Consider the following 25,793-nt stretch of genomic DNA (forward strand, 5'->3'; position numbering starts at 1 on the left):
ACTGCCAGAGCCATGCAAAGCATCTGTGACATCCCTGCAGGAGATCAGGGGGCAGCTTCTTCCCATTAAACAGAAACTTTGAGCTCAAAGCACCCTGACACCTTGAAAAATGGGAATAAAAATGCCAAAGGAATACCAGATCTGAGACTCTGCAAGATCAAACTTAGCTTTAAACCTCCAGTAAAAATCCTCTGAATGAAACTTCTCAAGTGTTCAGATGTTCATGGTATTTCTTACAGCACAAAGAGTTCTCTGATTTTCAAGCAGAAAGTAAAAATTTTATGTTCCCAGTCTTTTAATATGATCCATGGGTATTTGAAGATAAAGGGGCCAGAATGGAAACAACCACTGCAGTTCCTGCCACCACTTCTTGATATTTCCTTACCTTTGTGTACTGGCTGGGTGGGAGGAGATCCACAAACACTTTGAGATCAGTAAAACAGCAGGGCTTGTCCCCAAATTTTTTGAAGTACTGGAACATTAGTTCTTCTGGATCACCTAGGAAAAAAAACAGGTCAGCTTTTTAACACCCTCCAGCAGAAGTGAAATCTGTAAAATCACTATGAGAAATCTTTGTTCATGCTTTTTTTCCACCCCCCCTTCAGGATTACAGAGCGATTTAGGAAACAGAGAGCTGCACTACTGCAGATTTTAACAGAGGCTCAATGTCTCTGGTAACCAAGGACACATTAAAAAAAGCCCAAAAGCTTCATTCAAGCTCCTTTAGCAGATAAGAGCTCAGCAATCCAGGCAGGCACACGCAACCTCTGCTTATCTCACCACGGCTTCTTTTGGGATGGGAAAACAAAAGGAATTAGGAAATGGCACAGATGCTGCTCTAATCACATTCCCTTTCATTGAGTCCCTAAATGCCATTTTGTGATGCAGTTTTTTAAAAAAGCAAAACCTGGCCTTGCTGCCATAAAAACTTAAATCAAAATCCACTCTGAGATTTCGATGTTAGCAGCAAGATTTCCATCAGGAATACAGTGTCAGTGACTGAATGCTCCTAAATCCCTGAGGCCCTTTTGAAAACCTCCCTGCTGGCTTTTCCAAGCTCTGCAGTAGTCTGGAAATATAATCTGGAAATACCTGCCTTTCTTCAAAGTTCATCTTCCAACGCTTTTAAAATTCTTTACATACAGAACAGTTATTTTTTCCTAATGAAGAATCCATTTAACTCAGTGATTTAGCAGAAAGTTTGTGTTCTCTCTCCCTCTCTCCATGGATGAATTCCTCACTCAGGAGGGGCTCTTACCCAGTTTGTACTCATCATTGCAGCCCCTGTGTCGCAGGCGCCTGATCAGCTCCAGTTTGGCCAAGTACGGTCCCCGCAGTGGCCGGGAGCTCTTGGACTCCTCTGTTATCCTCTCCTCGATGAAGTTCACAGCCTGCTCGATGGAGCAGTGCACCTCCCCTTCCAGAGAGCTGCAACCACACAGACAAAAGGTTCTTGGAGAGTTCCCACTGATAACACACACTCAGCACACTCCCAGGACAGGGAAACGATGGATTCTCCAACTCAGTCATCACAGAAAACATTGAGCTGGAAGAGTTCTATAACTCTTCTATTACAATTTCCATAAACTGTTCCCAGCCTCCAGATTAAAGCAGAAAAAACAAAAACAAAGCAGGGAACACACATCATTTGGGTTCTGACATCAAGAAGTCACTCTAATATTGATCATATGAACCCAAACAGTTTGCTGTAGCACAAAGGGAAAACAAATCCACAGTAAAATTCTCAACTTACTGCTCTTCCTCTGCTGGAGGAGTCCAGGATTCATCAATGAGTTGAAACACTGAATCAAAGTAAGTTATATAAAACTGCCAATCATCTGAGCTGAAACAAAAATCAGGCACAGGACAAAGTTTAGGGAATTGCCAAAATAGTTAACAGTTAAAACTATATTTCTTGCCAAAGCTGAATTGAGGAATAACACATAATCGTACCACAGAAAAAAACCCAACTGTAATCATGAAATTGTTTCCTGTTGAAAAGGTCTCAAATCTTAGGAACATCATCATCCTGAATTTCTGGAAACTTATTAAGCAAAATCATTTCAATTCAAAACTGAGGCAAGCTATGAACTCCCCTTCTAAAATTCACATTCCAGTCAGAGCTCAGCAACATCCTCTCAAAACGTGAAGGCAGAAGTTTCCCTTCTCCATTTAACTTATATCTAAGATGAGAGTACAGCTAAATTCAAAAGCAAACACCAGATCTCTCCTGACAGTTCTGAGACAGATTTGATCCCACTGGAATGTTCTGTCTCCTGATGCATCTGTTCCAAGCATGCATTTCCCACAAGGAAGTCTGGCCAAATGGGAGAAATCTAGATGTAGAAAATTTAATGTAAAATCATGGACAGGATGAGAACTGCAAAGTCAGAGCTAGACAGTTAGCACAGAATTTAGAAATAAGGAGGTAAACAACCTTTTATTGCATTGATGTGCTGCTAAATTTTGCCTGAAAAAAGCAGCAACTCCAGTCCTGACCCTGACTCTCCCTGTGACCTTCACCACGCTTGGCTTTGGAGAACCTTCCTGATATTCTCCTATTTTAACCACAAAAGCTACCAAACAAGGCCATTCCCAAACAAGCAGGGATTTTTGTTCCATCTTTTTTGCAGGACTGCAGGAATCCTTTCTCACTTTTTGAGCAGCAGCCTCCGGGCCAGCGCGTTGCACTCGGGCCACCTGTGCAGCTTCTTGTACATGGCCATGCACTTGTTCTCCCGGCTCTGCAGCTCACTCGTCAGCTTCTCTGCAGCAAAAACACATGGAAAGCTCAGCTCATCCCTGCATTTCTTCCCTGTTCCCTGCTTAAACCTTCTCATTCCAGCCCAGCACCAAAACACCAGGTCTAACGCAGCAGCAGCCCGCAGGAAGATTTCCCATGGAAACCCTTCACATCCCAATTCCAAGTGCATTTCAATCTTCACTTAAACTCCTCTAAAATGCAGATATTGAAGACTTTTCAGTTTTGAAGATGGCAGCTACAACCAAGAACATGATCCCAATTTACCACTGCAAAGCTCAGACCTGAATAGTGTTTAAATATCATCAACAAAGTAGGCAAAACCAGGCTGCAAAAACACCTCCAGGGTTTACACTGAGGTTAAAACTGGTGTTAAGTCAGGCTCCCTTAATTATTTTTCCTTTTTTGAAACAGTGGATAAGTCTCAAACAAAGGGGACCTGATACATATTCTCCACACAACTCTTGATTTATTAAAGAATAAATTACCTCCAAGTTTTCCCCTCACAACATCTAAGGCTTCCTTGTATTTCTCCAAACGTTCCAGGATCATGTAGTACAGTTCCACCTTAAAAGAAAAATTAGACTGCAATGAAATTTGCCAGGAAGATCACATCCAGGTGTGCCAAAAGAGAAACTAGGGGATACCAGGCCTGCAAAGCTATCTTTATTATTCCAAAGGGTGCAATACTCAGATTTAGGTCTTTTTTTCCATTCTTAGTCCTCAGGTTTTTCTTGGGGCCTCCCAAAGAGCAAAGCACTTCATCAGTCAAATCAAACACTACAAATTGCCTCAGCCACAGGATTCTGAGGCTCTCCTAACCCCCTGCTTTTGGTTTTCCTTCTGTCCCCAACATTTATATTTAATTCCAAAACATTGTTGATTATTTTAAGTTTTCCAAGATAATCAAGTTCCCTCAAGACTGCATTCCTTGTCTCAAAGTTCAAACCAAGCCTTACTTCAGCCTCAGCTTCAATCTTGTCCTCTTTCACCATTTTTTCCACCATTCTCTCAGCAAGTGGCAAAAACATCGTCTTGGAGAGGTTTTCATCCTGTGCTGAGATAGACTGAGGAAGAGAGGGGTTATTGTAACAGCTCAGCAGCTTTCTGTCATGTCCCACCCACTGCTCTTTTCACTTTGGAAGAGGAAAAAAAACAAAACCAAGGTGCTCCAGTCCCCCACCAGCCACCTGTTGGGAGCTGCCATCTGTGACCTGAGAGTGCAACTGCTCCGGGAAAAGACAGCAATAAAATTGGTGTTGCACAAAAAAATCTCATTTTTAATCAGCTCAACCAGAGCCTTGCACCTCTGAGCCCACAAACCTTGTGGTAAAAACATGGAGCCAGAACACTTTTGTGTTTTAAACAGCACAGGATTTTAGAGAATGTGATTAAAACCCTCCAAGCTTATTTTTGTTTGATTTTGTGTGTGATTAGTGCCCAAATGTGCTGCCTCAACCAGCAGCAGCACAGCTGATCTGTGCCTATTCCTGCAGACTTGCTGCTAATTCCAGAGCTCTCATTTATTCCCTCCAAGAGCTTTTATAACCTCATTAGAGAGGCACAATTCTGACTGAGAAACTGCAGAGAGTTGAGGATTTATTCATTATCTATGCCAAAACAACAGGTGGATATTAGTGCAGATCAGAGAATAATTCAAGTTGTATAAAAGCTGTAAGGCAACAGTTAAATTGGATTATAAACACACCTCAGCATTTATTTTTTGACCACAACAATAATGCTGCTTAAGAAGGGCTCAGTCTTTCTCCCAGCATCACAAAGAAACAGCTCAAACACAGATTTTACCCAAAACCATCATGTTTTCCCTCAGAACATTTCTGCAGCAGCACTGGCACTGCAGCAAGCCAACACTGCACACACCTGCATGATCAGGCTCATCACGGACCAAAAATAATACGGATTTTTGGGAACAATCTTATAAAGTGCCATTCCAGCCTGAAAAACAGAAGACACAAGTTTCACCATTCCTGAAATAGATTTATTTCTAAGATCTCGTGAAGGGCAGTGGACAACACGGGATTTGCACATGGGAGGACCTTTCCCCACCCGCGAGCTCTTCCCTCCTGAAGCACATCCCTGAGGAAAACAGAGGGTGGAAATGTTTCCAGGGACTTTGTGTGGGTCTGACAAGGAACAGCAGCGAGTGCTGATTGCCTACACAGATGACAGCTTTAGCTGGAAGTGGTAACTCCAGGAGGAAGCAGATTTTTATTTGGGAATTGGGGGATATCCAGTGCTGAAGGACACAGCAAACTCTTCACACCCACTGAGACCCCAAATTTGGGGGTACCTCCACGTGCAAAGCAGGGGGAGCAAAGGTTGAGCAGAGAACTTGGTTGAACCAAAGCAGAGCCCCAAGAATTCACAATTTTCCCAATCTCATTAACAGCTATTCCCGTATTTCCCTCACAGTGCCTGTATATCAACAAAGGACTTTTACACCTACAAAATTTCCAGAAACTACACATAACAGTCCATAACCACAGCTGGACTTTTGTGCCAATTCCCTGACTGCAGCTGGCATTTTCCAGGATTTTCAGCTGGAATACCCCAGAGCACAGGACACTGGGGGTTATTTTCATTCCCTAATCAGACACCATCCACACACTCCTCGCATCTCCCTGAATCCAAAAGCTCAGGACAAGATCCCACTCTGACAATGTGATATTGATGTGATGATCTGGATTCAATTGATATTGAAAATGATCATTTAATGAGATCCACATTTTTATGTCACTTCAGACATACAAAAGGTCACATAAATGTTAATTATTATTATTATCTGTGGCATTTTCTCCACTCATGACTGTGATCTGTCACATCTGAAGTTTGGGCTGTATCATGAGGTTTCTCATTTCAGATACACCAGTAACTCCTTATTTAAGCCAGACCTGTGCAAAAATTCAAGTCACAGCATGAGCAAGAGGGAGTTCAGCACTTATTTCTTGGCTCTCTGTGCTTTTTTACACACAAGAGTGAGCATGCAGGCCTTGAAAATCATCTTCCATTTACAGGCATTCTCCAGGCACCTCATTTGGAAGGGATGAAAACAAAACCAACCAGTGTGACACTGTGCTGCCAACTGAGAGGGGATATTTCAAGTGCTTTTTAGTTTTCCTTCATGGAATGACACCAATACAAGTTGTATTTCAGATGCTCACGTAAAAGCACGGGGAGGATTTATCTTCCTAAGGCTAACAGAGAACTAAGGTCAGAATCAAGTGTGAAAATGTGGATCAGAAGCTCCTCCTAGATGTGTCTGTTCCAGAATTCCTTTATTTTGTACTGTCAGTACAAAACCACAGAGGAGTCAAAGACACAGCTTTAAGCAAACAAAATTTTTGTCTTTAGACAACCCACCTCCAAAAAAATGAGGTTTAAACCTCTCCATAAAAACCTACCAAGAGTTTAACTTCTGCATTAACGCAGCTCAGCTTTTTTGGAGGATTACTCATAACAGGTAAATGAGAGTAAAAGAGAAAAATACATTTTAATTTAAATACATTTAGCCAGAACACAAATTGTTGGTCATACCTGTTGCATCTTCTTGTACTCTCCAACCCTGGCATAGGCCATGAAGAGGTGGGAGTGATACTCTTCACTGTTGGGGACCTTCTTCACAGCTGCCTCATAAAGTTTAGTCACCAGCTCGGCTAAACCAAAACCAGATGCTAGAGTTAAGACCAATCTGGGAACATTTTAAAGCACAGCTCCTTAAAGAGCACCAGGGATGCTCTGAACAGCAACTAATTGCACCCATCAGCCCCCAAAAATGTTGCTCTGTCCCCCAGGCACTGCAAACATCAGGCAAAGGAGGAAAGTGCTTAAAAAACTCCAAACAAACCTCAAAACAGATTAAATCAAACTAGAGTTCAACAGCAGCAACTGAACTGTTCAGGAGAATTTTAGGTCTACTTTTAAAGTAAGTTTGTCTATTTTTGAGCATCAAAATGAATGAGGGTTTCTCCTGTTGGCAGAATGACTTCTCCATGTGAATTATGTATCAAACACTTTCTGAGCCTAACAGCAAATTAATTATTCTTATCACAGGTTTACTCATATTAATCATATCCTGCTATTTCCCAATTGCCTGTATCAGTATTCTGAACAATTATTACACACTATAGTTTTTAATAACAGGTCTATCATGACAAAATACTTCTGATAGGACAATATGCAAAACTTTCTCACATTTTCATATTAATTCATATAAAATTCCTTCCATATTCTTTTTTCTTATACAAAAAATTGTAGCTCAGAAATAGAAAAGCAAATGTCAGTTGCCTTTCACACAGTTTATGCATCCCTGACACAGATACAGAAAACATCTAATTACAATTTTCTTGCAGGACCAAAAGTGGAAGAGCCTCACACGTGCCAGATCCTGAGTTACAAACCTGAAAGGTGCAAAGCTCAGCTTAATGGAACAATTAAATAATTGTTAACAATCTTGTCATTCACAGGGGTTTATGCTGAACTCAAAAATACACAAAAAATGTTGGTTTTCCTCAACAAATGATGCTTTAACTCCACAAACACACACAAAGAAATCAACTGGGAGAACATAAGCAATTGCTCTTTTGCAGATGGATGCAAACAGCCTTTTCTGAAGCTGTTTCACCCCTTGATCGTTTCTCCAGCAGTAAATTTTGGTGGTACCACCCACCATGCTCCACAATAAACATTGGTTCCACCACACCACACTCCCCAAGAAGCCCCAGAAACAACAACTGTTCAAGCTGCAGAAAAGCAGGATAGGAGGTCTGGCATCTTTCTGAAAAGCACAGGAAACCTTCCTCCATCACTGATGATTCAGTATTTTGAAAATACAAATCACTACGAGGAACCTGACAAAACTGATGTGGCCAAACTGGGAGGTCAGGATCTCCCTCCTGCTCTTCACCAGTTTCCTGAGGCCTGAACCCCTCACCCTGTGGGATTTGTCATCTCTGTCACTCTGCTGACAACAAATTCCAGTAGTTTCATTAACAAAAGTGAACACTCAGGCTGCTGGATCATTACCAACACACTTCATTTAGGACCTGCTATACAATTGTGTTTGTAAGAAGTTTGAAAGAAGAATGATGATTTTTTTTTGCTTTATGAAGATCACTACATCACTACAACAGCCATCACTTCAATTCTGAACCTCTTAACAGCCTCTCACATACACAAATCCTGGGTTTTACATGTTTCCCACCAAACTGTGGGGCACAAACCTTCTGGAAGAACACAAACAGATTTTTGGGAGAGGAACAAACTCACGTCTGTGCATTTCCCGGTAGAGAATGGTCAGTGCTTGCAAGGAATTATCATCTGTGGGCTCAAGTGCTGCTACTTCTTGTGCCAGGGCATAGGCTTCATCCTGCTTGCCAGTCCTTTGCAAGCCAATGGCCTTCAGCACCTGTGGACACAACACAGGCAGCTCTCAGAGACAATCTGCATCTGGAAACCCTCTCACTCCTGCTGGGAATCACCTCATTCCCTCTGCAGAACTCCAGGTTTTATTAAGCATTTAATTCATGTGGCTGGAGAGGAAAACTCCCAAATGCAACAGCATCAAAGAGGGGATCTGACTTCTTAATAAATGTTGAGGTTGCCCCAAGGCATCACCACATGGTTTTCTCTACCTGCAGGCTACAAACGGACCTGTGCTGCCAATTTTCCTTAGTTTTCTTTCACTGACTGGCCAGAGAGAAGTGACAGAAACAAGATTCAGGTCAATGACACTTGCTGCAGTTTGGGAAGCTTTCAAAATGTAGAAGTGGAGTGAAATGCAGATGGAAACCCCCAGGGAAATGAGAAAAGCAGAAAGAGAGTCACACATTTGGGAAAGGAACAGACCTCCCTTCCCTCAACAGGGGCACAGCAAGGAAGGTGGTGAACAAGCAGAAAAGCAAATGCCTCCAAGATCATGGAATGCTTTGGGTAAGAAGGGACCATAAAATCATCCAGCTCCACACCCTGCCCCAGGCAGGGACATCTCCCATGGACCAAGCTGCTCCAAACTGGCCACAAACAATTCCAGGGATGGGGCATCCACAGCTTCTCTGGGGAACCTGTTCACCTCGTAATGTTTTCCTCAGACATTTCCTCCCAAGGAGATGTTTTGATCCCAACCCCAGGGCTCCACGAGGCATTTCTAAAGTCTAGCCCATGTGCCAAGGTCAACTGGAGTGGTGCTGACAATCAGCCCAGGTAGAACCAACACTCCCATCCTTACCAGGGCGTCTGTACAAGTTTTTGGGCAAACAAGACACAGGTGAGCTGGAGCAGAGATATTCCAGAGGGCTCAGAAATCACTGTGGAAGCTCCCAGAGAAAGGGGCAGTGGAACACCCTGAGACTGGGTGCCCCCGAGTCCCACTCACCTTGGCACAGTGAAGGTCCTTGTGCTTTTTGAGCAGTTTATCTGCTTGCTGGATTGCCATTTTATTATTGCCATTATCGAGATAATCTGCAGAGGAAGAGCACACACAAAATCACACCAGAACACCAAGGCCATTCTGGAAAGGCACCTCCAATTTCACCAGGGAGCATCTGCTGTCACACCAGCAGCACAAACCACATTTTCCCTGTGCAGCTCCTCCTAAGCCAAACATTCAGGAAACTGTCATTTCAGGGATCAGGGATTCATCTCGTTGTACTGGTTTTAGTCATTCAAACAAACAAGCTTTTGTAATTACTCCACACAGATCATTACAGCAACAAAAGAGACCCATAATAGAGAGGATTCTGCAGCAACAGCTCTTTGCTGGCAGTGCAGCTCCAGTGCTTTAGCAGGAAAAGTAGAAATTAATTTGGTGTGTCTTTGGGAGAATTTAAAGGACTTCTAACAGGCAGGAGGTTAGAAACCAAACACACACTCCAGCAAAGTGGGAAACACCTGTCCACACCATCCATACCCCGAGCAGAGCAAACCTGTCCCCCTGGAGTACCTTGACCCTGCCACCAGACTGGTTTTGAAGACAGAACTGTGAAGCATCAATATTTCCTAGGGGGATATCCCACTATCCAATGAAACTTCAGCTGCAGAAAACCCATCTCCAGACCCTTTTCTCCCTTTTTAGCTCAAAATCACAATTTTCAAATTGATCTTTATGCTATTACACGATTACAAACAAGCAGTTTTAGACCAGGACATGATCCCTACGTGTTCCTCTTCCTTCAAAAATTCCTCCCTCCTCACCAAACCCAGCTCTGCTGCCCCTCACGTGCCAAGGGGAGGAAGGGGCTGCTCACACTGCTCTGGCCTCTTTCCTCAGTTAACTGCAATTACATCACACACATTTTCCTCATCAAATCTGTCGTTCCCATTATGAGCCAGAACTCTTTTACTGAGAGGTGACCCTTGGCAATCCTCAGCACAAACTGTGCATCTATTCTGATTTACAGATTTATATTCAACAGCTTCCACATTTGCTCCCGTGGCCAGGTGGATATTTAAAGCAGAGTTAATTGGGCTCCTGAGCCCATCCACAGCAAAATTCTCACAAGGCGGCCTTTCCACACTCACCAAAATAAACATTGTTGCATGAAATCCAGTTTGAGCCACAAGACACTGCCTTTCTTCACTGGGCATTTCAACTTAAAAAAAAAACCCTCAGTGTCACCTTTAACATTAAAACTTTGGGGATTTCTCAGTGAAGAGGTGTGAAAGGTGTGGAACAGCACATCAGAGGCTTCCTGCTTTAAGGCTCTGTCACCCAGTTTAGTGACACACAAATTATCCCCCACGCTGAGCTGTCTGACTGGGATTAACAGCTGTGCCAAAAACATCTCAGCTTTGGGTGTCCCAAAGTGAATCAAATAACGCTCAAACCTCCTTAAAACCACAGCAGAACGAAGAGATTGTATTTTCCTAACAAAACGGGTGGTTGGAAGTCAGTGCGGCTTCCATAGGAAATGAAGCTAAAGGAAAATAAACTTCAGCCTATGTTAGTTCATAGGTGGGGATGTTCAAAGGCTGGAAATGCAACACCTGAACCTTCAGGTGAAGGGAGAACAAGTCAAGATCAAAGATAACCAGAGCTGTCGAGGAATCCTGGGGAACCACGGCACAAACCCAGGCACACGCTGAAATCCAGAGGCAGATCCTGGACCTCACCCTGCAGCTCCCCAGCTGCTGATGTGGGGAAGTTGTGTGTTTATCACACGCTTCATTTCGGCTTCTGCAGCACCACAGCCCGAGATCAAACCTTGCACTGCAGAGAATCCTTTCCAGAACGAGCAGAAAGGAATTTTAAAGCTCTCCACAAAATGAACGCGGTGAGATGCTCAGCATCATCTGCTTCGGTATCAGCTCGATTTACCCGGATTTTTCTATTTATACCATTTCTTACACAGGTTATGACAAAAATAACTGCACATCAATGAAACTGCCAATCACAGCACGGATGGGAAACTAAGGGACAAAACCTCAAAATCGTTACATAAAGACAAACTGCAACGAACTTGAACGCTTCTAATGGAACAAAATCATCTTCTTCCCTTTCCCTGGAACCCATCACGGATTCAGCCTGTACTGCACCATCCCTCTGCCCCAGCAAAGGACATCCCACAGCACCTCCAGCCCCAAAGCAGGGCAGCTCTCCGCGTCTCTAGGGAGAGGTTTTTATTCCTGCTGAAAAAGTTAGGGACGTTTTCCTCAATCTCTATCAAATCTTCAGTTTTAAGGACGAAACGATACCGTAGCCCGGGGAAGTGTTTTCCTTTTCTTTCGCCGAATTTGCATAGAGCCAAGCTTTGCCTACAACATCCGAAGCAACCCCAAGAGCACAGGCTACCCTCGGGAATACCGGGGGACACAACAACACCGGACAATTCCTACCGACACCGTCCCCTTCTACTTCTCTCCTGCCTCCCAATTAATTCCCCCAACAGCGTCACCGCTCCGTGCCACAACATCCAACACAACTCCGGGGCATCCGCGGCTGCTCCTTCGGGGATGAATCCACTCCCGGCTCCTCCGCAGCAGCGCAAAAAGCTCCGGCCGGGGTCACCTCGGCTGCGAGCGGCGCCGGCCGCGCTCCCCGCCTCAGGCCGAGGGGGCACCCCCGGGGCACGGCGGGACCCCGGCCCGGCCGGGCGGGCGCCGCAGCCCCGCAGCCCCCGCGGGGCCGGGAGCGCGGGAGGGTGTCGGGGGGGCTCGGCGGGGCCGCGGCGGCGGCAGGCCCGGGGCGGGGGCGCGGCGGGTCCGTACCGTAGATGGGCCGCAGGCGGCGGTCGTTGGGGTCCTGCACATGGCCCCGCGCCGCCATGATGAGAGCGCAGAACGCAGCGCGCAGCCGCGGCCGGGGGCGGGCAACGGCGAACGGGCCGGCGGGGCGGGGCCGGCGCGGGCAGCGGGACACGGCGGGCGCCCGCAGCGACACCGCCACCGACCTCAGCTGACCCGGGACACCGACACCCATCCGGGCCGCCGCACCGGAGATCGCCACCCGGCACCTTCAACCGAGCCTCAGCAGGCCGGGGGAGCCCGCATCGGCACCCCCCCACCCATCCCCGCAGGGCCGCGCGTTCTCCGGTGCCTCCCGGCGCTGCTCCCGCCGGGCCCGGAGCTCGGGGCTGTGAGGGAAGCGGGCCCGGCACTGCACGGAGCCATGGCCATCGCCGCCGTGCCCGCGGCCGAGTCCCGGCTCTGCGGCAACTGGTAAGGCCGGGCCGGGGCCGGTGAGGGCCAGGCCGGGGCCAGGGGTCGCTGAGGGCCGGGGTCGCTGAGGGCCGGGGTCGCTGAGGGCCGGGTCGCTGAGGGCCGGGTCGCTGAGGGCTGGACTCGGTGTGTCCGAGCCCACCCCGCCGGTACACCGGGACACAGCTCCTTGGGATGCTGTGAAATACCGGAGACGACCGGACGGCCTTTCTGTAAGCGTTTGTGCGTCAGATTTCCCTTCTTAGCAGGGGACTAAACAGAAACCGAAATCGGATCAAAAGCCAGGCTCGGTTTTCAGTGAGATCCGCACAAAGTACACGATTCCAAGTTTTTCTTCAGCAGTTCCGTGGCTCAGGAGCAGAAATATAAAAATAGGAGCGGTAGGCAGTGGCAGTGTTGTTGCGGAAGTTTTTCTCTTTGATTACACCTCTCTGGAGAGCCCCAGCGTTGGTAATCCAGTGGCTGGTAAGGAGTCACAAGTTTTCTCTCGAATACAAGCAGCTAAAATTAACTTTTTTTTGTAGTTGTTTTTCCCCAAGAGACATCAGAATCCAGACAGTTTCTTGCAACATCAGCCTGCTTTGTTTGGTCTGCACAGTTCAGTCTCTGTTGTTGGGCTTTGTTGCTTTGCCAGGCTTTTGGCTGGCTGTGATCTGGCAGGGGAGAGAGCTGAACAGCTGTGGGTTTTAGCAAATAAAAGGTTATAAATTAATGTAGGTGTTTTCAAGGTGGATTTCTTGGAAAGGGCATGATCCATGTAGAAATGATGCTGCCTGTTTGAGGCAGGAGTAAGGATGTCTCAGTTCCTATTGTGTTTGGTTTCAAGACAGAAAATGAGCATCTTAGAAATGAGTTGAGTTGGAGCAGTGTTGTTACTGCTGTGGAAGGTGCCCCTGTGAGCTTTAAGGTCCCTTCTCACCCAAACCATTCCATGGTTCCATTATCCTGGAACAGGATCTGTCAGATATAAAAAATATGGGGTTGACTGCTTTCCAAAGCACTGTTTGTTTGACCTCTCAGAGCCAAGTTATTTTCAGGGGGAAACTTTTATCTTCTCAGACTAATTTATTAACTTGAAACCTGGCAATAACTTGTTTGTTCTGCAAGATTTGCTTTTCACGTAAGGAAATAAATCCATCTGGATATTATCTTAATGCAATGTGACTTTTGCATGTTAAATACATTAATATCCACCTGTGCTGGAACCTTGAGGCCTGGCTGGGCTCTCTTTAAACCATGAATTCACTGAAATCTTTCTTAGCATTATTTTTTTGTTGTGAACAACTGCTTGGATTTGTTGTTGGTGTCAGTTTCTGCTCGCTAACCTCAGCGACTTTCTCACAGCAAAAAGGATATTCCTGCAGTCAATTTTATCATCCACGAAATCCACTGTAGAAGAAACATTGAAATATGCCCCTACTGCAGCGACTCCATCCCAAAGTCTGAGATGAAGAACCACATTGAGTCTGAGCACGTGCAGGTGAGAGACATCTCTGCTCTGAAACCGCTCATTTCTGTGGTGATTAATCTAACGAGCTCTGTGTGCTGCAGGTCACCTGCAAGTGTAGGATGAAGATGGAAAACAGCCTCCTGAAGGATCACGAGGTTGGTGGATTTTATAGTATTGAACCCTTGGGGGATGCTGTGGTGTTTCACTGATTCCAGAGCTTTTCTGTCAGGCAACACCTGGATTCCAGCCTGGGGCTTGTGCATCCTTTTGTTGAGTGATGCTTCCTGAACTCACACCCTCTGGGAGAAGGGATTGGAAACTGCCTTAAAGTCCTGGAGCCACTCAGGGCTTCTTATCAAAGGGGTATCTGTGAAAATTGGTGATTTTTTTTTTTTTTTTGTCCTTGTCAGTTGTAAAATAGCTATCTAAAATATGATTGACTTGACTTTTTTGCATTCCTTTACTGTTTCATGTTTCTGCTGGAGCCACTATGTGACTTTTAATAACTCAATCTGTCCAAACAGACTTTAAAAATAGCCTGTAAAATAAACTAAAATAGGCCAGAGTGGGATTTTCTGAGTTCTGAATCCAGTTGGCTGCTGTCACAGACAATCTTGTTATAAATGTCATCCCTTCCCTCCCTGTGGGCTCCTTTAGAGACAGCTCTGGAACTGCCACCTCAGCCTGCTGATTGCTGAGGGAAAAAGGATTTTCTTTGGAAATCTGTCCAGTTCTAAACCCTGGGAGCAGCTAATCCTGTCTGTGTGTGTGTGGTGCTTTTGGATTGTAAAGCAAACGGTGATGTTTTATTAGTGCAGGTTGTTTATTATCGCAGCATCTGCAAATATCACATATTTTATCTATTTTTAACCCCTTCTGAAGGGCACCTCACCTGTTGTTCAGAGCAGGGTACAGAGCGTGTCCAAGCAGCTCTTGTTGAGCAGTGAATGAGCTGTAAGTCTGTTCCCTAAAAACCAGTGTGGATTTCAGCCGTGCTCATGGAATGCAGCTGGATTTTGGGTTGTGTCTAAAACCCAAATCAGATTTAAAATCACATCCTGAGTGAGGAGCTTCAGCTGCTGACTCCACCACATCGCTGCTTCCTTCCCACGTTATCGCTTTCTCCAGGTTATTCCTTTGGATGTGGCTGAGGACACAACAGAGAGCTCCAAAGCTGAGAAAGCTCAGTGTTCCACACGGGAAGAGTAACCCTGTGTGTTTTCCCAGGCGTCCTCGTGCCCGCTGCGCCCTGTGCTCTGCCAGTTCTGTGACATCCAGCTGGCCTTCAACAAGCTCCAGGAGCACGAGCTCTACTGCGGGGCCAGGACCGAGCCCTGCGGGCGCTGCGGCCGCAACGTCCTGGTCAGGGAGCTCAAGGAGCATCCCCGGCTCTGTGGGACAGAGGAGAAGGTGGACAAGGGCAGCGGGACAGCTCCGGGATTCGGGAATGAGGATGGAGGCGTGAGGAGCCGGCAGGGAGCAGGTACTGGGGGTGGGCTTGGGAAGAGACAGAGTGGGGGGAAAGGAGATTTAGAGCTGCTCTGGGACTCAGCTCCAGGGACAGAACCACACAGACAGAACCCTTAGGAGACACAGCTCCAGGTACAGACCCTTAAAGGACAAAACCCCAGGGACAGAATCCTTAAAGGACAAAATCCCAGGGACAGAACCCTTAAGTGACACAGCTCCAGGGTCAGAACCCTTAAAGACAGAATCTTAAGGGACAGAACCCTTAAGGATGAGAACCTTAAGGGAACAGCACAAATCAAAATCTTTTTTGAAGAAATCACAAGTGAGAAAAAAGTGGACAAAGGGAGAAGAACTGGCTGCTCATTTTGCAGCTGGTCCAGGTGTGAGGTTTTGTGATTCCTTTCTGTGAAAATACAGGATAGTGAATGCTCCAGAGGCTGGGAATGTTTACCCATGGGATGAGGTATAAGCCAGGAGTGCTGAGGTGCCTGGCATAAAAGTCCAGTTGCTTCCTTTTTTTTTTTCTCTCAAAGTACCTGGCTTAAAAATGAAACTAGACTTGTTTGCTGTCTGTATTTTGGGCCATGATTTTTCTCCATCCTCCTGGATCTGGTAGAGGTGCTCTTGGCACCTCTGAACTCCAGGAGAGTCCACATGTGGAACCCTGGGGCTGAATCTGATGTCCAGAGGGCCCATTTGATGTTCTCCCAAATTTACAGTATTTTTCTTTTGAAGGGGATGAGCTAGAGAGACCTGAAGTCCTTCATTCCCAACTTCCTGAGGACTGGGACGGTGACCTGGACTATGTGTTGGCTCTCAGCCTGCAAAGTGAGAATAATCCTCACCATAATACTGCAGCTGATGATCCCAGGGATTTCTGGGAATACGACTACACCAAAGAGCCTGGTCAGTCTGCTCATGGTGATGGAACAGACCTGTCCAGCATCATCTCCTGTGACTCTCCAGAGTCCTTTGGCATATCAAACCACAGCAAAATAGGTATAAACACTGTTGTGGTGGGATTTATCATTAAATTTGAGGGGAAGGGAAAAGGAAAAATTAGATTGGGAATGTTAAAGATTATGTGAGTTTTTTAAAAGGTCCAAATCAGTCATTCTGAGGCTCCTAAAGCAAAGCAGCAAGTGAAGAAATAAAAGCTTATTAAAAGTAGTGGGTCTGACCTTGGTGTATGGTGGGAGCCCAGGGGGGGAACAAGGTGCTCGTGGAAGTAAAAATGGTGGGAAGGAGGATCTGGGGGAAACCTGGAGTGCAGCTTGTTCTGAGAGGAGAAATGGCACCAAAGGGTTTAATGATGCAGCAGGAGGTGTTTTCACCAGGCTCCACAGAGGATGTAATCCTTAATCCTTCCTTCTCTTGCAGATGAGGAGATGATCATGCTGCCCTGCGAGTTCTGCGAGGAGCTGTGTCCTGCTGAAGATCTGATCCTTCACCAGGTCTGGGACTTCCCTGTGTCTTGGGGTTTGCAGTGAAGGCTTTTCTGTGGCTGTCACTGAAAAGGGTGTGGGTGACATTGGGAGAAATCTGGCATTTGGGTCTTTGCCAAGGAAAATGGTTTTCAATGCCCACCTGGCTCTTCAGGTGATTTTTCTGTGTTGTTTGTGTAACAGACAGGGTGTAACCCAGCAAGTGCCTTTGCCTCGTTCAGTAAGAGAAGTTCTTCTCCAATTCCATGGGAGTACGGTGGTCTGCGAGCTGGGAGGTCCAGCAGCCACAGGAGTGTCCCTTCATCCCAGCCCCAAGCTGTCCAGGCAGAAGGAGACCTCATGATTCCATGTGAATTCTGTGGCATCCAACTGGAAGAGGAGATTCTCTTTCATCACCAGGTACTGAACAGGATCTGTCGGGCCACATCCCATCGTGTGGCACGTTTCAGGAGTTCAGGGAAATGTCCACACAAAGCCCTGGGATCTGTGTGAAGGGTTGTGCCACACTGAGGCTCCTCCTGAAAAGTACTGGATTAATTTGAAAGCTCTTGTCATGAAACTAAACAAAAGGGCCTGAAGTTGCACAATCAGAATGTTTGAGTCATGCAGAAAAATGAAGTTGAGCCCTGGATGAGTCATCTGAGGAGAGAAAGGAGCACAAGGGTAAAACTGGGTGGGAGGGGAAGCCCTGGGAGTGCTGTGCCCAGGGAAGAGTCCTGTGGGGTCTGCTGCTGTTACAGACAAGATGGGAGAGCGCTGAGCTCACCCATTCTCTGTGTCACAGTTCATTCACGTTCTTAGTCCAACAAACTGCTGGAGCTGGCGTTGGGTTGGCTGTTCTGGGCCTCTCCTGTCCTGGGGGACAGCAAAATCAGTGTTCTGGGAATGAGCTCAGGGCTTATCCCAGAATCCCAGAATGGTTTGGGTTGGAAGGGATGTTGAAGCCCATCCCACCCCAGGCCATGGCCAGGGACACCTTCCAGTAGCCCAGGTTGCTCCAAGCTCAGTCCAACATGACAGGGGAACATAATTGGATGAGCTTTAGGACTGCTCTCCACCTAAACCATGCTGGGATTCCATAATAACAATTCCCTACTCGCCTTGATGTCCCCAAGCGCTGCTGCTCCAGTGTTTCCCCAGGAATTTTCACCCAAGTGAGCTTCACTTGACCAGCACTGTGTGTTCTGCTGCAGCACCACTGCGACCTGCGCCCTGCCAGCCCCACAGGTGACGTTCCAGCTCGGGAGCTGCCGGCTCCTCAGCCCCACGGGGACGGATGGGAATCGCCGGAGCCGGCTCGGCGGCGGATCCGGCACCAAGGTGTGGGCAGAGCACAGCCTGAGCTCCCCTGTGCTTGCACTGAGGCCACGCTGCTACCCTGCTGTGTCCCAAAAATCTTCCATGCAGTGCTCTTGCTCTGGGGTTAGGGAGGGAGGATTAAATCACTGGAACTGTGTCCCTGGGGATCCTGGGATGGACAGGGGTTGTTCCTGATGCTGAAGTTGCTGTTAAGCTCCACGTGCTGTCCCTGCAGGAGATGTGGCTCCTTGGCACGCAGAAGGCTTTGGGAAGCTGGGGCTGTGCCCTGCTGCAGGGAGCAGGCTGAGGATGGAGGTGGCCAAGGCCGGGAACGCGGCGTTGTCCCCTCCAGGGAGAGCCGGGGACGCTCCGGCCGCGCGGGGGAAACCCGGGAGGGGGAATGGCAGCGAGGGGACACCGAAGGACAGAGGTGACTCTGGGACAGCACCCCGGGCAAGACCTGCTCAGCACTTCCAGGCAGAAACCTTCACTTCCAGCTCCTCCAGAGCTGCTCCAGCCCAGCCAAGGTAACGCCTTTGTCTTCTGGTCCATTCCACTTCTTATGGTGCAAATCTGGATCCCCTTGGCTTTGCCTGCAGCTGAAAGGGTTTTCAAAGGCTTTCAGATTCACCCAGTTGAATTTGGCTGGTGTTTATCTGAGTTTCAAACAACAAATTTAGGTTTTTACCTCGAGATAGAACAGACCCACTGGTCCCTGGGATAAAACATAGGATAAGGCCTCGTTACCTGTCCATGGGAGTGCTCTGCTCACACCTGGGCCCTGAACAGGAGCTGGTTCTGTCTGGGCCGGGGTCAGAGGAGGCACAAGGAGGCAGAGGCTCCCTGCTGTGTTGCCCTGTGTTTATCCAGCACGGGTGGCTTTGCCTCCTCTGAAGGTGTCCCTGTCCCTGTCCCGCAGCTCCGGCGCCGCGGGAGGAAGGAGCCTGGGGCTGACAGGCGGGAGCAGTGGCCTCCGGCGCCGGAGCTCCAAGGTGAGGCTGCAGGGGCAGCTCCTGCTGCTTTTGCCGGGACAAGGAGCTGCTTTTCCCAGCCCTCCCTTATGAACTTGTATTGGAAAACAGCGTTTTTCTTTTCCCCCTCCCCTAAGGCAAAAGCGCAGGGCCCAGCAGCCGGACACCCGGAGGAGTGAGCCCATGGAAAACGTGGAGCGCCTGTTCCAGGCTCTGCCGGACTCGTCGGTCCAAGCGCAAGCAAATTCTGACATTGAGCTTCAGTTTTTAGGCAGTGACCATTTTCTAAATCTCTCTTTTTAATCTGTGAGAGCAAAGTTCAGGTTTTTATGTTTCTGATGGCCTCAAGCACCACCCCCAAGGCATCAAATTGAGTCTCACCTTGGGCCCCACCTGAGTTCTGTGTCCGTGTGGGCTCCTTGTGCTGCTCTGCGATGGGATTTGTTTCACCTCGAGCTCTGGGTGTGGCCTGGAATGTTCTGGCACAGCCGGTGCTCCAGACCTGTCCCTCACACAGCAGGGTGAGGGTTGGGGCTCCAAGGCTCCTCAGTGCTGCATTTTCAATTTAAAAGCTTTTCAAGTTCCTTGGAATAAAATTTCTCTGATGCTGTCCCAAACCGTTGTGCAGTGGCCTCTGTCCCCTGGGGTGACACGGCAGCACAGCCCCTGGCTCCCCCCCTTGGGAGGATCCATTCCCTGCCGTTATTCCTTGCCCTGGCTTCTGTTACTGTTGGAATCCCTGGGATTTTGGGAAGTGGAGCAGGTCCGGGGTAGCCCTGTGAGCATCAGCCTCATTAAGGAGGTGCAGCAGATGGCACTGGCAGGGCAAATCGGCCACTCCTGGGGCAGGGTCGTTACCCAGGCCTTGGCTCAGGTGCCATTCCAGGCTCCATCCCACTGGAACAGCCAGAGCCCAACCGTGGCTGGAGGGAACTTCCTCCTAAAATAAAGACATTTTACAGATGCTCCCACCAAATGTGTTTATTTAGACAAGAGAAGAAGAAAGGTATTTAAAAACGGGGACACCAAACCTCTGTTCTTCCCATTCCTGGGGCAAAGGGCTGTGGGAAGCTCAGGGAATGCGAGCTGGTCCCTGAGGTTTGGGGTGGATAACGGCGTGCCATGGGTCACAAATCATTAAATATGACAAATAATTAATGACTGAGGTGGCAGAGCCTGTGCTGTGCCTCAGGCACAAGGGAAATCCCAGAGGAACAACCTCAGCTTCCCTTTGGTACAAAATCCTTACGTTTTGTTCCAAGTACACAAAAACAACGCAGATTTCAAGAGAGAAGCTGCAGCTCCTTTTCTCCCCCTTCTCCTGCCCTGGCTCAGGCAGCTTCAGCAGCAGATCCCATTCCCTGCAGCCCCAAAGAAGGACACAAACACCTCCAGGGATGTTAAGAATCTCCTTTATGCAGGTGTACACTCGATGGCCAAGAGCACTTACAGGTTAATGCCGTGTATGGAACCGAGATGGACACACACCAAGCTAGAACTAATACCCAGCTCCAGAGTTTTTCCATTGTTTAGTATAATTTTACATTCTGAATGAATATATATTAAAAAAAATAATAATAATCATCACAAACCAATCTTTGCTTCGACAAACAAGCCTAGTACAGACAATGTCAAGTTCATTTAAAGCACGAGGAATTAAGGATGATTAGAAAAGCTTTAATTAAAAGGCCATTTGAGCCACAGCTGAGGTGCTGCAGCACTTCCTTCCCAGGAGCATGGAATTAAAATAAAAAAAAACCAAAAAAACCCCAAAAAACTCCCACAATTCCTCTTGTGGGGGCTCATCCTGTTCTCCAGAACAAACCAAAGTCGATGGAAGTTGGTTATCGGTGCGACATTTGTCCTGTAGAAGAAGCTTCATTTACACCCCCAGGTGCAAACGGCAGCGACGAGTAGTTCGTTATTTGTAATCATAAATAATTAACTGTAATAAATACGGATCAAGTAACAGTTCCAGCACGCGCCCGGGGCCGGGTGCAGGTGCGCTCCACTCGGATGCGCTTCCCAAAGGAGCGCACGCACAGTAGCAGCAGTTTCTTACTCACAGCTGGAACTGGAGCCTTGGGAACCGCTGGCACACGGAGCCCTCCGGGATGGCCCCTCGGAGTTCTGGGGCTGGAGCCCAGAGAGAGCCCAGGCTGGGGCCACAGCTCTGCCGTGGAATCCAGCCGGCGTTGCCCGCGTCTCCAGTCTGGGAACGCGCGTCCCGACGGGAACAAACCGGCTCCGAGCCGCCCCTTCGGTCTTTGTAAACTCCAGGCGTTCCCGCTTGCTCCGAGTGGTTTCTGGGCTACATAAACGCTTCTACCAGGAAATGGACGAGATTGGAGAGTAAATATTCTTCCTACATGGATCTGTTCCCTGGACAGGGCAATATGCACGGGGTAACAGCTTCCTAACCACGGGGTTGGGAGACTCCGGATGCCAACGACTACCTACGACTGCTGCACACGCATTCCCATTCCCACTCGCTCATCCAGGAACAAGGACACCCATCCCAGACTCACACCGCCTCTCCCGCATCCCACGCACTCAGCGTTCCCACTATTCACAATAATGTACAATAAATACATCTGGGATTCCCAGGAGCTGCTCCACGGGACACCGAGCTGAAGGTTCAGTCACCTCCCGGGCAGCACCGACCGATACCGGGATGGTCTCTTCCTCAGAACTCAGGATCCAAGGGATCAGCAAAGCTGGAATGTCCCAGAAATCCTGGTGAGGGATGAGACACCTGTGGAGGGGCCACTCTGAACCACCCAGAACATTCCACAGAACACCAGGGAAATGTGGAGCTGTTCCTGCTCCGCAGTCAGCTCCCAGCTTTCCACACAAAACAGGAACTTGATCTTCCAACGGGTGACTTCCTCCTCCTGCCAGGTGTCAGAGGTTTTTAGGATAATTTGCTCTTGGATCAAAGATTTTTGAGTACAAAAAACGAGTTCCAGGTGTTTGAGCACCCCCTGGTTGTTCTGAGAGCTCACTGGGAAATGGGATAAAGTCCCGGATTTTCGGGATGGACTGTGGTATCTTACACCCTTTGGAGAGAAGCTGTTTTGTTCTGCTCATGTTTTAATTACAATAAGTTATTTTGTTGCTAAGCAAAGCAGACATTCAAGAACATCTAGGGCAGGAACCCAATGGACTCACAGCCCTTTCACTGTTCTTTTGGAAATTTTCCCAAAAGTGTTGAGCTGAACCCCCCAGTTCCCTGTGGCAGCCCCCGTGTGCTTGGTCAGAGATTAAAAAAATTTCAAGGAAAGTGGTGGAAAGGTGGAAAAGCAGTTTGGCAGCAAAATTCCTGCTTCAGATCTCAAGCAAGTGCCACAAATCCCGCCTGTGCTCTGCTCCTGCCCACGCAGTGATTCCCTCCCCACACCCAAAATTGGCATTTTTGTACTCAAAAACCTCTTGGGGGAGAGCGATCCACGAGCCTTCCCCCACCAAGGGCTCCCGGCCTCGGAATGCCGTCCCTGCCAGCGGTGTTTGCACGGGGCAGACCGCTGTGGATTACAAAATTAGAAATGTACAGGTGGAAAGGTTTTTTTTTTTCCCCAAATTAAATTATACACAAACCGGTCTTTACTAAACTATCCTACAAATATTCCACAAACAAGGCAGCAAAAAGAACCAGTCCACCACAAAGTCTACGAATACAAAACGGAAGTCGTCTTCCGGGAATTACTGTAACAGGAAGGAAGGTTCGGGAAATAAATTATCCCCCAGCTCATCCCACGGGAGACGCTGGATGGGAACTGAAGGGGTTCCACTGGGCAGAGTCACGGAGTCACCTCCAGGCGTTCCCGGCTCCTGCTCAGCCGCTGAGCGGATCCTCCCGGTAGTGGATGGCGTAACGGAGCTTTTCCAGCATGATGTCCAGCGAGGAATACTGCGGGAGCTTGATCATGAACATGCACGTCTCCACTCGGATGTACCGGGAATCCGGGGAACCTGCGCGACAGACAGGGGTTAAAACTCAACCCAACGCTTCCCTTTCCTGAGGGGACCCAAAATCCAATCCCTGCCTCTTGGGGGTCTTTTCAATTGGAAATATTGGCATCGTGACAATATTTTTACAATAGTTTAATGATTTTAAAAGCATTTTAGACAAATAGCAAAAGTCTCTCTGCATCTGTGCAGGGCTAAGTTTTAATTGTGGAATCCCACAACAGTTGGGGTTGGAAGGGATCCTACAGCTCATCCAGTTCCACTCTCCCACCATGGCCAGGGAGCCTCCCACTGGGTGCAGTTCAAGTTTTATGTGAAATTTCATTCTGACATCATTTAAACCCCAATTCTCTCCTTATTTCCCCTCACAACCCCCTGTCCCTCTTTGTCAGTGTTCAGTAAATCCCAGTGAGAGGGGGGCTGAGGCTGGGACAGAGCTGGGAGCAGAACCAGCTCCTTTCCCTCGGGAAGCGGCCGTTCCGTACCTGCGGCGCCGTCGGGGGGAGCGATTTTCATGGGATAGGGGGGGACGTGGGCGGTGTCGGGGCCGCCGTCCTTGCAGGGGCAGGTGAAGGGGATCCTCTCCTGGTTACAGGCAAACTTGATGAACTTGCAGAGCTCCTCCTGCGTGAACATCTCCAGGGCGCTCCAGAAGAACTCGATGTGCTGGTCGGTCTCCATCAGTCCCACCTGGTACATGGTGTGTGCCTGCGGGGACAGGGACATGTGTCCACTGCTGCTCTGCCACCTCCCCTCAGCAATCTTCCCCACTACACTTCTAAATAAAGGAAATTCAAACTCTTCTCTCTGCACAAGCCCCACCCTGTTATTTCCTGAATCCAGTGAAATCTTAATAAACTTCCCTAGGGGCCAAGGCAGTGTCCAAGCAGTGTCCCAAGGATGTTCTGGCTGTACCAGAAGCAGAAGATTCTCCCCTCTCCCACCTTCCCATGGGAGGATCCCTCTCTCTGTGTCCCACAGGAGCGTGGCCAAAGCACCTTGAGGAATTCCAGGTTGATGTAGGGAAGGCCACAGGTCCTCAGCTCCATCTCCAGGGGGGTGAGTGTGGTGAGGAGCTGCAGGGGGATGATGGAGCCCAGCCCTGCCCTCACTGCTGTCATGCACTCCGGGGTCTGCAGCTCCCGCATCCGCAGGCTCCGGATGGCAGCCGCGTACACGTCCTTGTTCTCCCACCTGCAGGGCCAGAGACCTGGGATGAGGGAGGAACACCTGGGAGAGCCCTCGTGCCCCACCCCGTGTTTCACACGGAGAGATCCTCATCTGGAATAATCCAGAGTTAGCAATACACACTTTGCATTCCGATGCTTCCCAGTTAATCCTGCTGTCCTCTGCTTTCTCCTCCCACCTGCCCATCCCTCACAACTGGGACCAGCTGCTCCTCTGTCTCTTACAGAGCCAAACAGTGATCCCAAGTTCTGCCAACTTCTCACCAAGCAAATCTTTCCCAGATCATTCCAACTTGCTACAAAAGCACCTCTGGCGAGGCTTGGAGAAGGATTCCAGAGATATTCTGTGCCACACCCTGCCTGGAAGGCTGCTCCTTACCCCACAGGGATGTGCCTGCCCCTGGGACACAGCTCCACCTCCTCCCCAGTGAGGCTCAGGTAGGTGAATTTGCAGCAGGGTTTGTTGGGGCAGTCGGGGCTCTCTGTTGCCAGGTGCTGGGAGGCGATTTCGGCACACAGAGCTTCCAGCTCCGTCTCGTCACTGATCTGTCGTGGAACAAGGACAAGGACCTGGTCACCAGCGTGGCACTGCCTCCTCACAGGTGTCCCCACAACAACAGGGACTCACTCCAACACCAAAACCCTGCTGTGGGGGTTCTGGTCTGCCTTAGCAATTCCAGTTAATATTTCAGAAGCTGGAATTCCACTGTGCCCAGCAGCAGGGGAGAGTGGGAAACTTCTCCAAGGCAACAGGATGTAAAATCCTGCATCCAAGAGGAATCAACTCATCTCCAACCCTGCTTCCATGAAAACCACCTGGCAGCCACCAGCGACGGCAGGCAGCAATGTGCCGTGGGGGAATCCCGAGGAAAAGGAGGGAAGAGGGAAAAGGGACCTACATTTTCAAATTTTTTGACGTAGTTGTAGGTGAGGATGTCAGCTTCCTGCAGATCCAGGTCAGGATCCAGGGGCTCTCCCACCAGGGTCTTCCAGAAGGAGGGCAGGAGGTCGAGGGGCAGAGGAACATCGGCTCGGATGGCGATGCCCAGGAGCTGCCCGAAGAAATGGAACAGCTGCTCCTCGGCGTAGGTGATGGGGCTGGGGGTCAGGATGTACTTCCCCTGGGGGGAAAAGAGGGCACACAGGGCAGGGTTGACCAGCTGCCCACAGCCTGAGGGGCTGTGTGTTAGCAGGCCTGTGAAGTGCTCCTGACTGGAACAGGAAGGATGGTGTTCAGTTGGATACCAAAGGATCAGCACAGCAGGAGTCCCTGGACTTGGTGTCACCTCATCACCTCCCAACCAAATCAACCCCAGAAAGTTGGTTCCCATTTTGCCAAGTGTTGATCAACACTCCGAATTTTCTGGACTCGTTGCATCAGTTTGATATCCAAGTCCTTCAGTTCTAGGAGATGTTTCTGAGCCTGGATTTGCAGAGCCAGGTTTGCTACACAGTTGGTTTTTAACTGAGGGAACCGAGTGGTTTCCTACCCTAAGAATATTCCCAGGAAGGAATTACTGAGAATTCTTTGGACCATCAGCTTTATCTTGTTTCTAGAGAACATTTACT

At 48.6% G+C, this 25,793-nt stretch overlaps 3 protein-coding genes across 11 annotated transcripts in view; 1 reads left to right on the forward strand and 2 right to left on the reverse strand.

Moving 5' to 3' along the window:
• The window catches only part of NAA25 (N-alpha-acetyltransferase 25, NatB auxiliary subunit), a 26,483-nt gene extending 14,285 nt beyond the window's left edge, over positions 1-12,198 (reverse strand). The window contains exons 1-11 of one of the 3 annotated variants that reach the window (XM_086855862.1): positions 11,984-12,198; positions 9,153-9,238; positions 8,048-8,186; positions 6,317-6,435; positions 4,643-4,717; positions 3,721-3,828; positions 3,250-3,328; positions 2,656-2,767; positions 1,754-1,843; positions 1,259-1,428; positions 386-498 (exon numbers count right to left, since the gene is read on the reverse strand). In XM_086855862.1, the coding sequence (XP_086711988.1) occupies positions 386-498; positions 1,259-1,428; positions 1,754-1,843; positions 2,656-2,767; positions 3,250-3,328; positions 3,721-3,828; positions 4,643-4,717; positions 6,317-6,435; positions 8,048-8,186; positions 9,153-9,238; positions 11,984-12,194 (1,302 nt within the window). In that variant the 5' untranslated portion in view covers positions 12,195-12,198. Of the gene's footprint in view, positions 1-385; positions 499-1,258; positions 1,429-1,753; positions 1,844-2,655; positions 2,768-3,249; positions 3,329-3,720; positions 3,829-4,642; positions 4,718-6,316; positions 6,436-8,047; positions 8,187-9,152; positions 9,239-11,611; positions 11,850-11,983 lie in introns of those variants that run through there. The other 2 variants (XM_086855863.1, XM_023948536.2) reach the window with 2 other exon arrangements.
• TRAFD1 (TRAF-type zinc finger domain containing 1) lies at positions 12,051-19,685 on the forward strand. Of its 2 annotated transcripts, none has more exons than XM_086855864.1 (11): positions 12,051-12,433; positions 13,778-13,913; positions 13,985-14,038; positions 15,111-15,366; positions 16,089-16,352; positions 16,734-16,807; positions 16,982-17,197; positions 17,992-18,118; positions 18,333-18,624; positions 19,017-19,089; positions 19,206-19,685. In XM_086855864.1, exons 1-11 carry the CDS (start codon positions 12,384-12,386, stop codon positions 19,245-19,247), a joined length of 1,584 nt encoding a protein of 527 aa, XP_086711990.1. In that variant the 5' UTR covers positions 12,051-12,383; the 3' UTR covers positions 19,248-19,685. The 2 variants fall into 2 exon arrangements, with proteins under 2 accessions (XP_086711990.1, XP_023793142.2); XM_023937374.2 differs by having other exon boundaries at positions 12,097-12,898.
• Positions 19,686-20,463: 778 nt separating this feature from the next.
• HECTD4 (HECT domain E3 ubiquitin protein ligase 4) overlaps positions 20,464-25,793 on the reverse strand; it is a 64,580-nt gene continuing 59,250 nt past the window's right edge. For all 6 annotated transcript variants that reach the window (XM_023937369.2, XM_023937372.2, XM_086855859.1 and 3 more), the window contains 5 exons: positions 25,124-25,345; positions 24,604-24,770; positions 24,036-24,231; positions 23,523-23,745; positions 20,464-23,040 (listed from right to left, as the gene is read on the reverse strand). In XM_023937369.2, the coding sequence (XP_023793137.2) occupies positions 22,904-23,040; positions 23,523-23,745; positions 24,036-24,231; positions 24,604-24,770; positions 25,124-25,345 (945 nt within the window). In that variant the 3' untranslated portion in view covers positions 20,464-22,903. The remainder of the gene's footprint in view (positions 23,041-23,522; positions 23,746-24,035; positions 24,232-24,603; positions 24,771-25,123; positions 25,346-25,793) is intronic.

This window comes from Cyanistes caeruleus, chromosome 18, assembly GCF_971803275.1.
Source record: "Cyanistes caeruleus chromosome 18, bCyaCae1.hap1.1, whole genome shotgun sequence".
Taxonomy (NCBI): Eukaryota; Metazoa; Chordata; class Aves; order Passeriformes; family Paridae; genus Cyanistes; species Cyanistes caeruleus.

Coding starts and splice junctions, on each gene's coding strand:
- TRAFD1 (XM_086855864.1), top strand. CDS start 12,384: ATGGCCATCGCCGCCGTGCCCGCGGCCGAGTCCCGGCTCTGCGGCAAC. Junction 13,914..13,984: donor TTGAGTCTGAGCACGTGCAG/GTGAGAGACATC, acceptor TGTGTGCTGCAG/GTCACCTGCAAGTGTAGGAT. Junction 18,625..19,016: donor GCTGCTCCAGCCCAGCCAAG/GTAACGCCTTTG, acceptor CCTGTCCCGCAG/CTCCGGCGCCGCGGGAGGAA.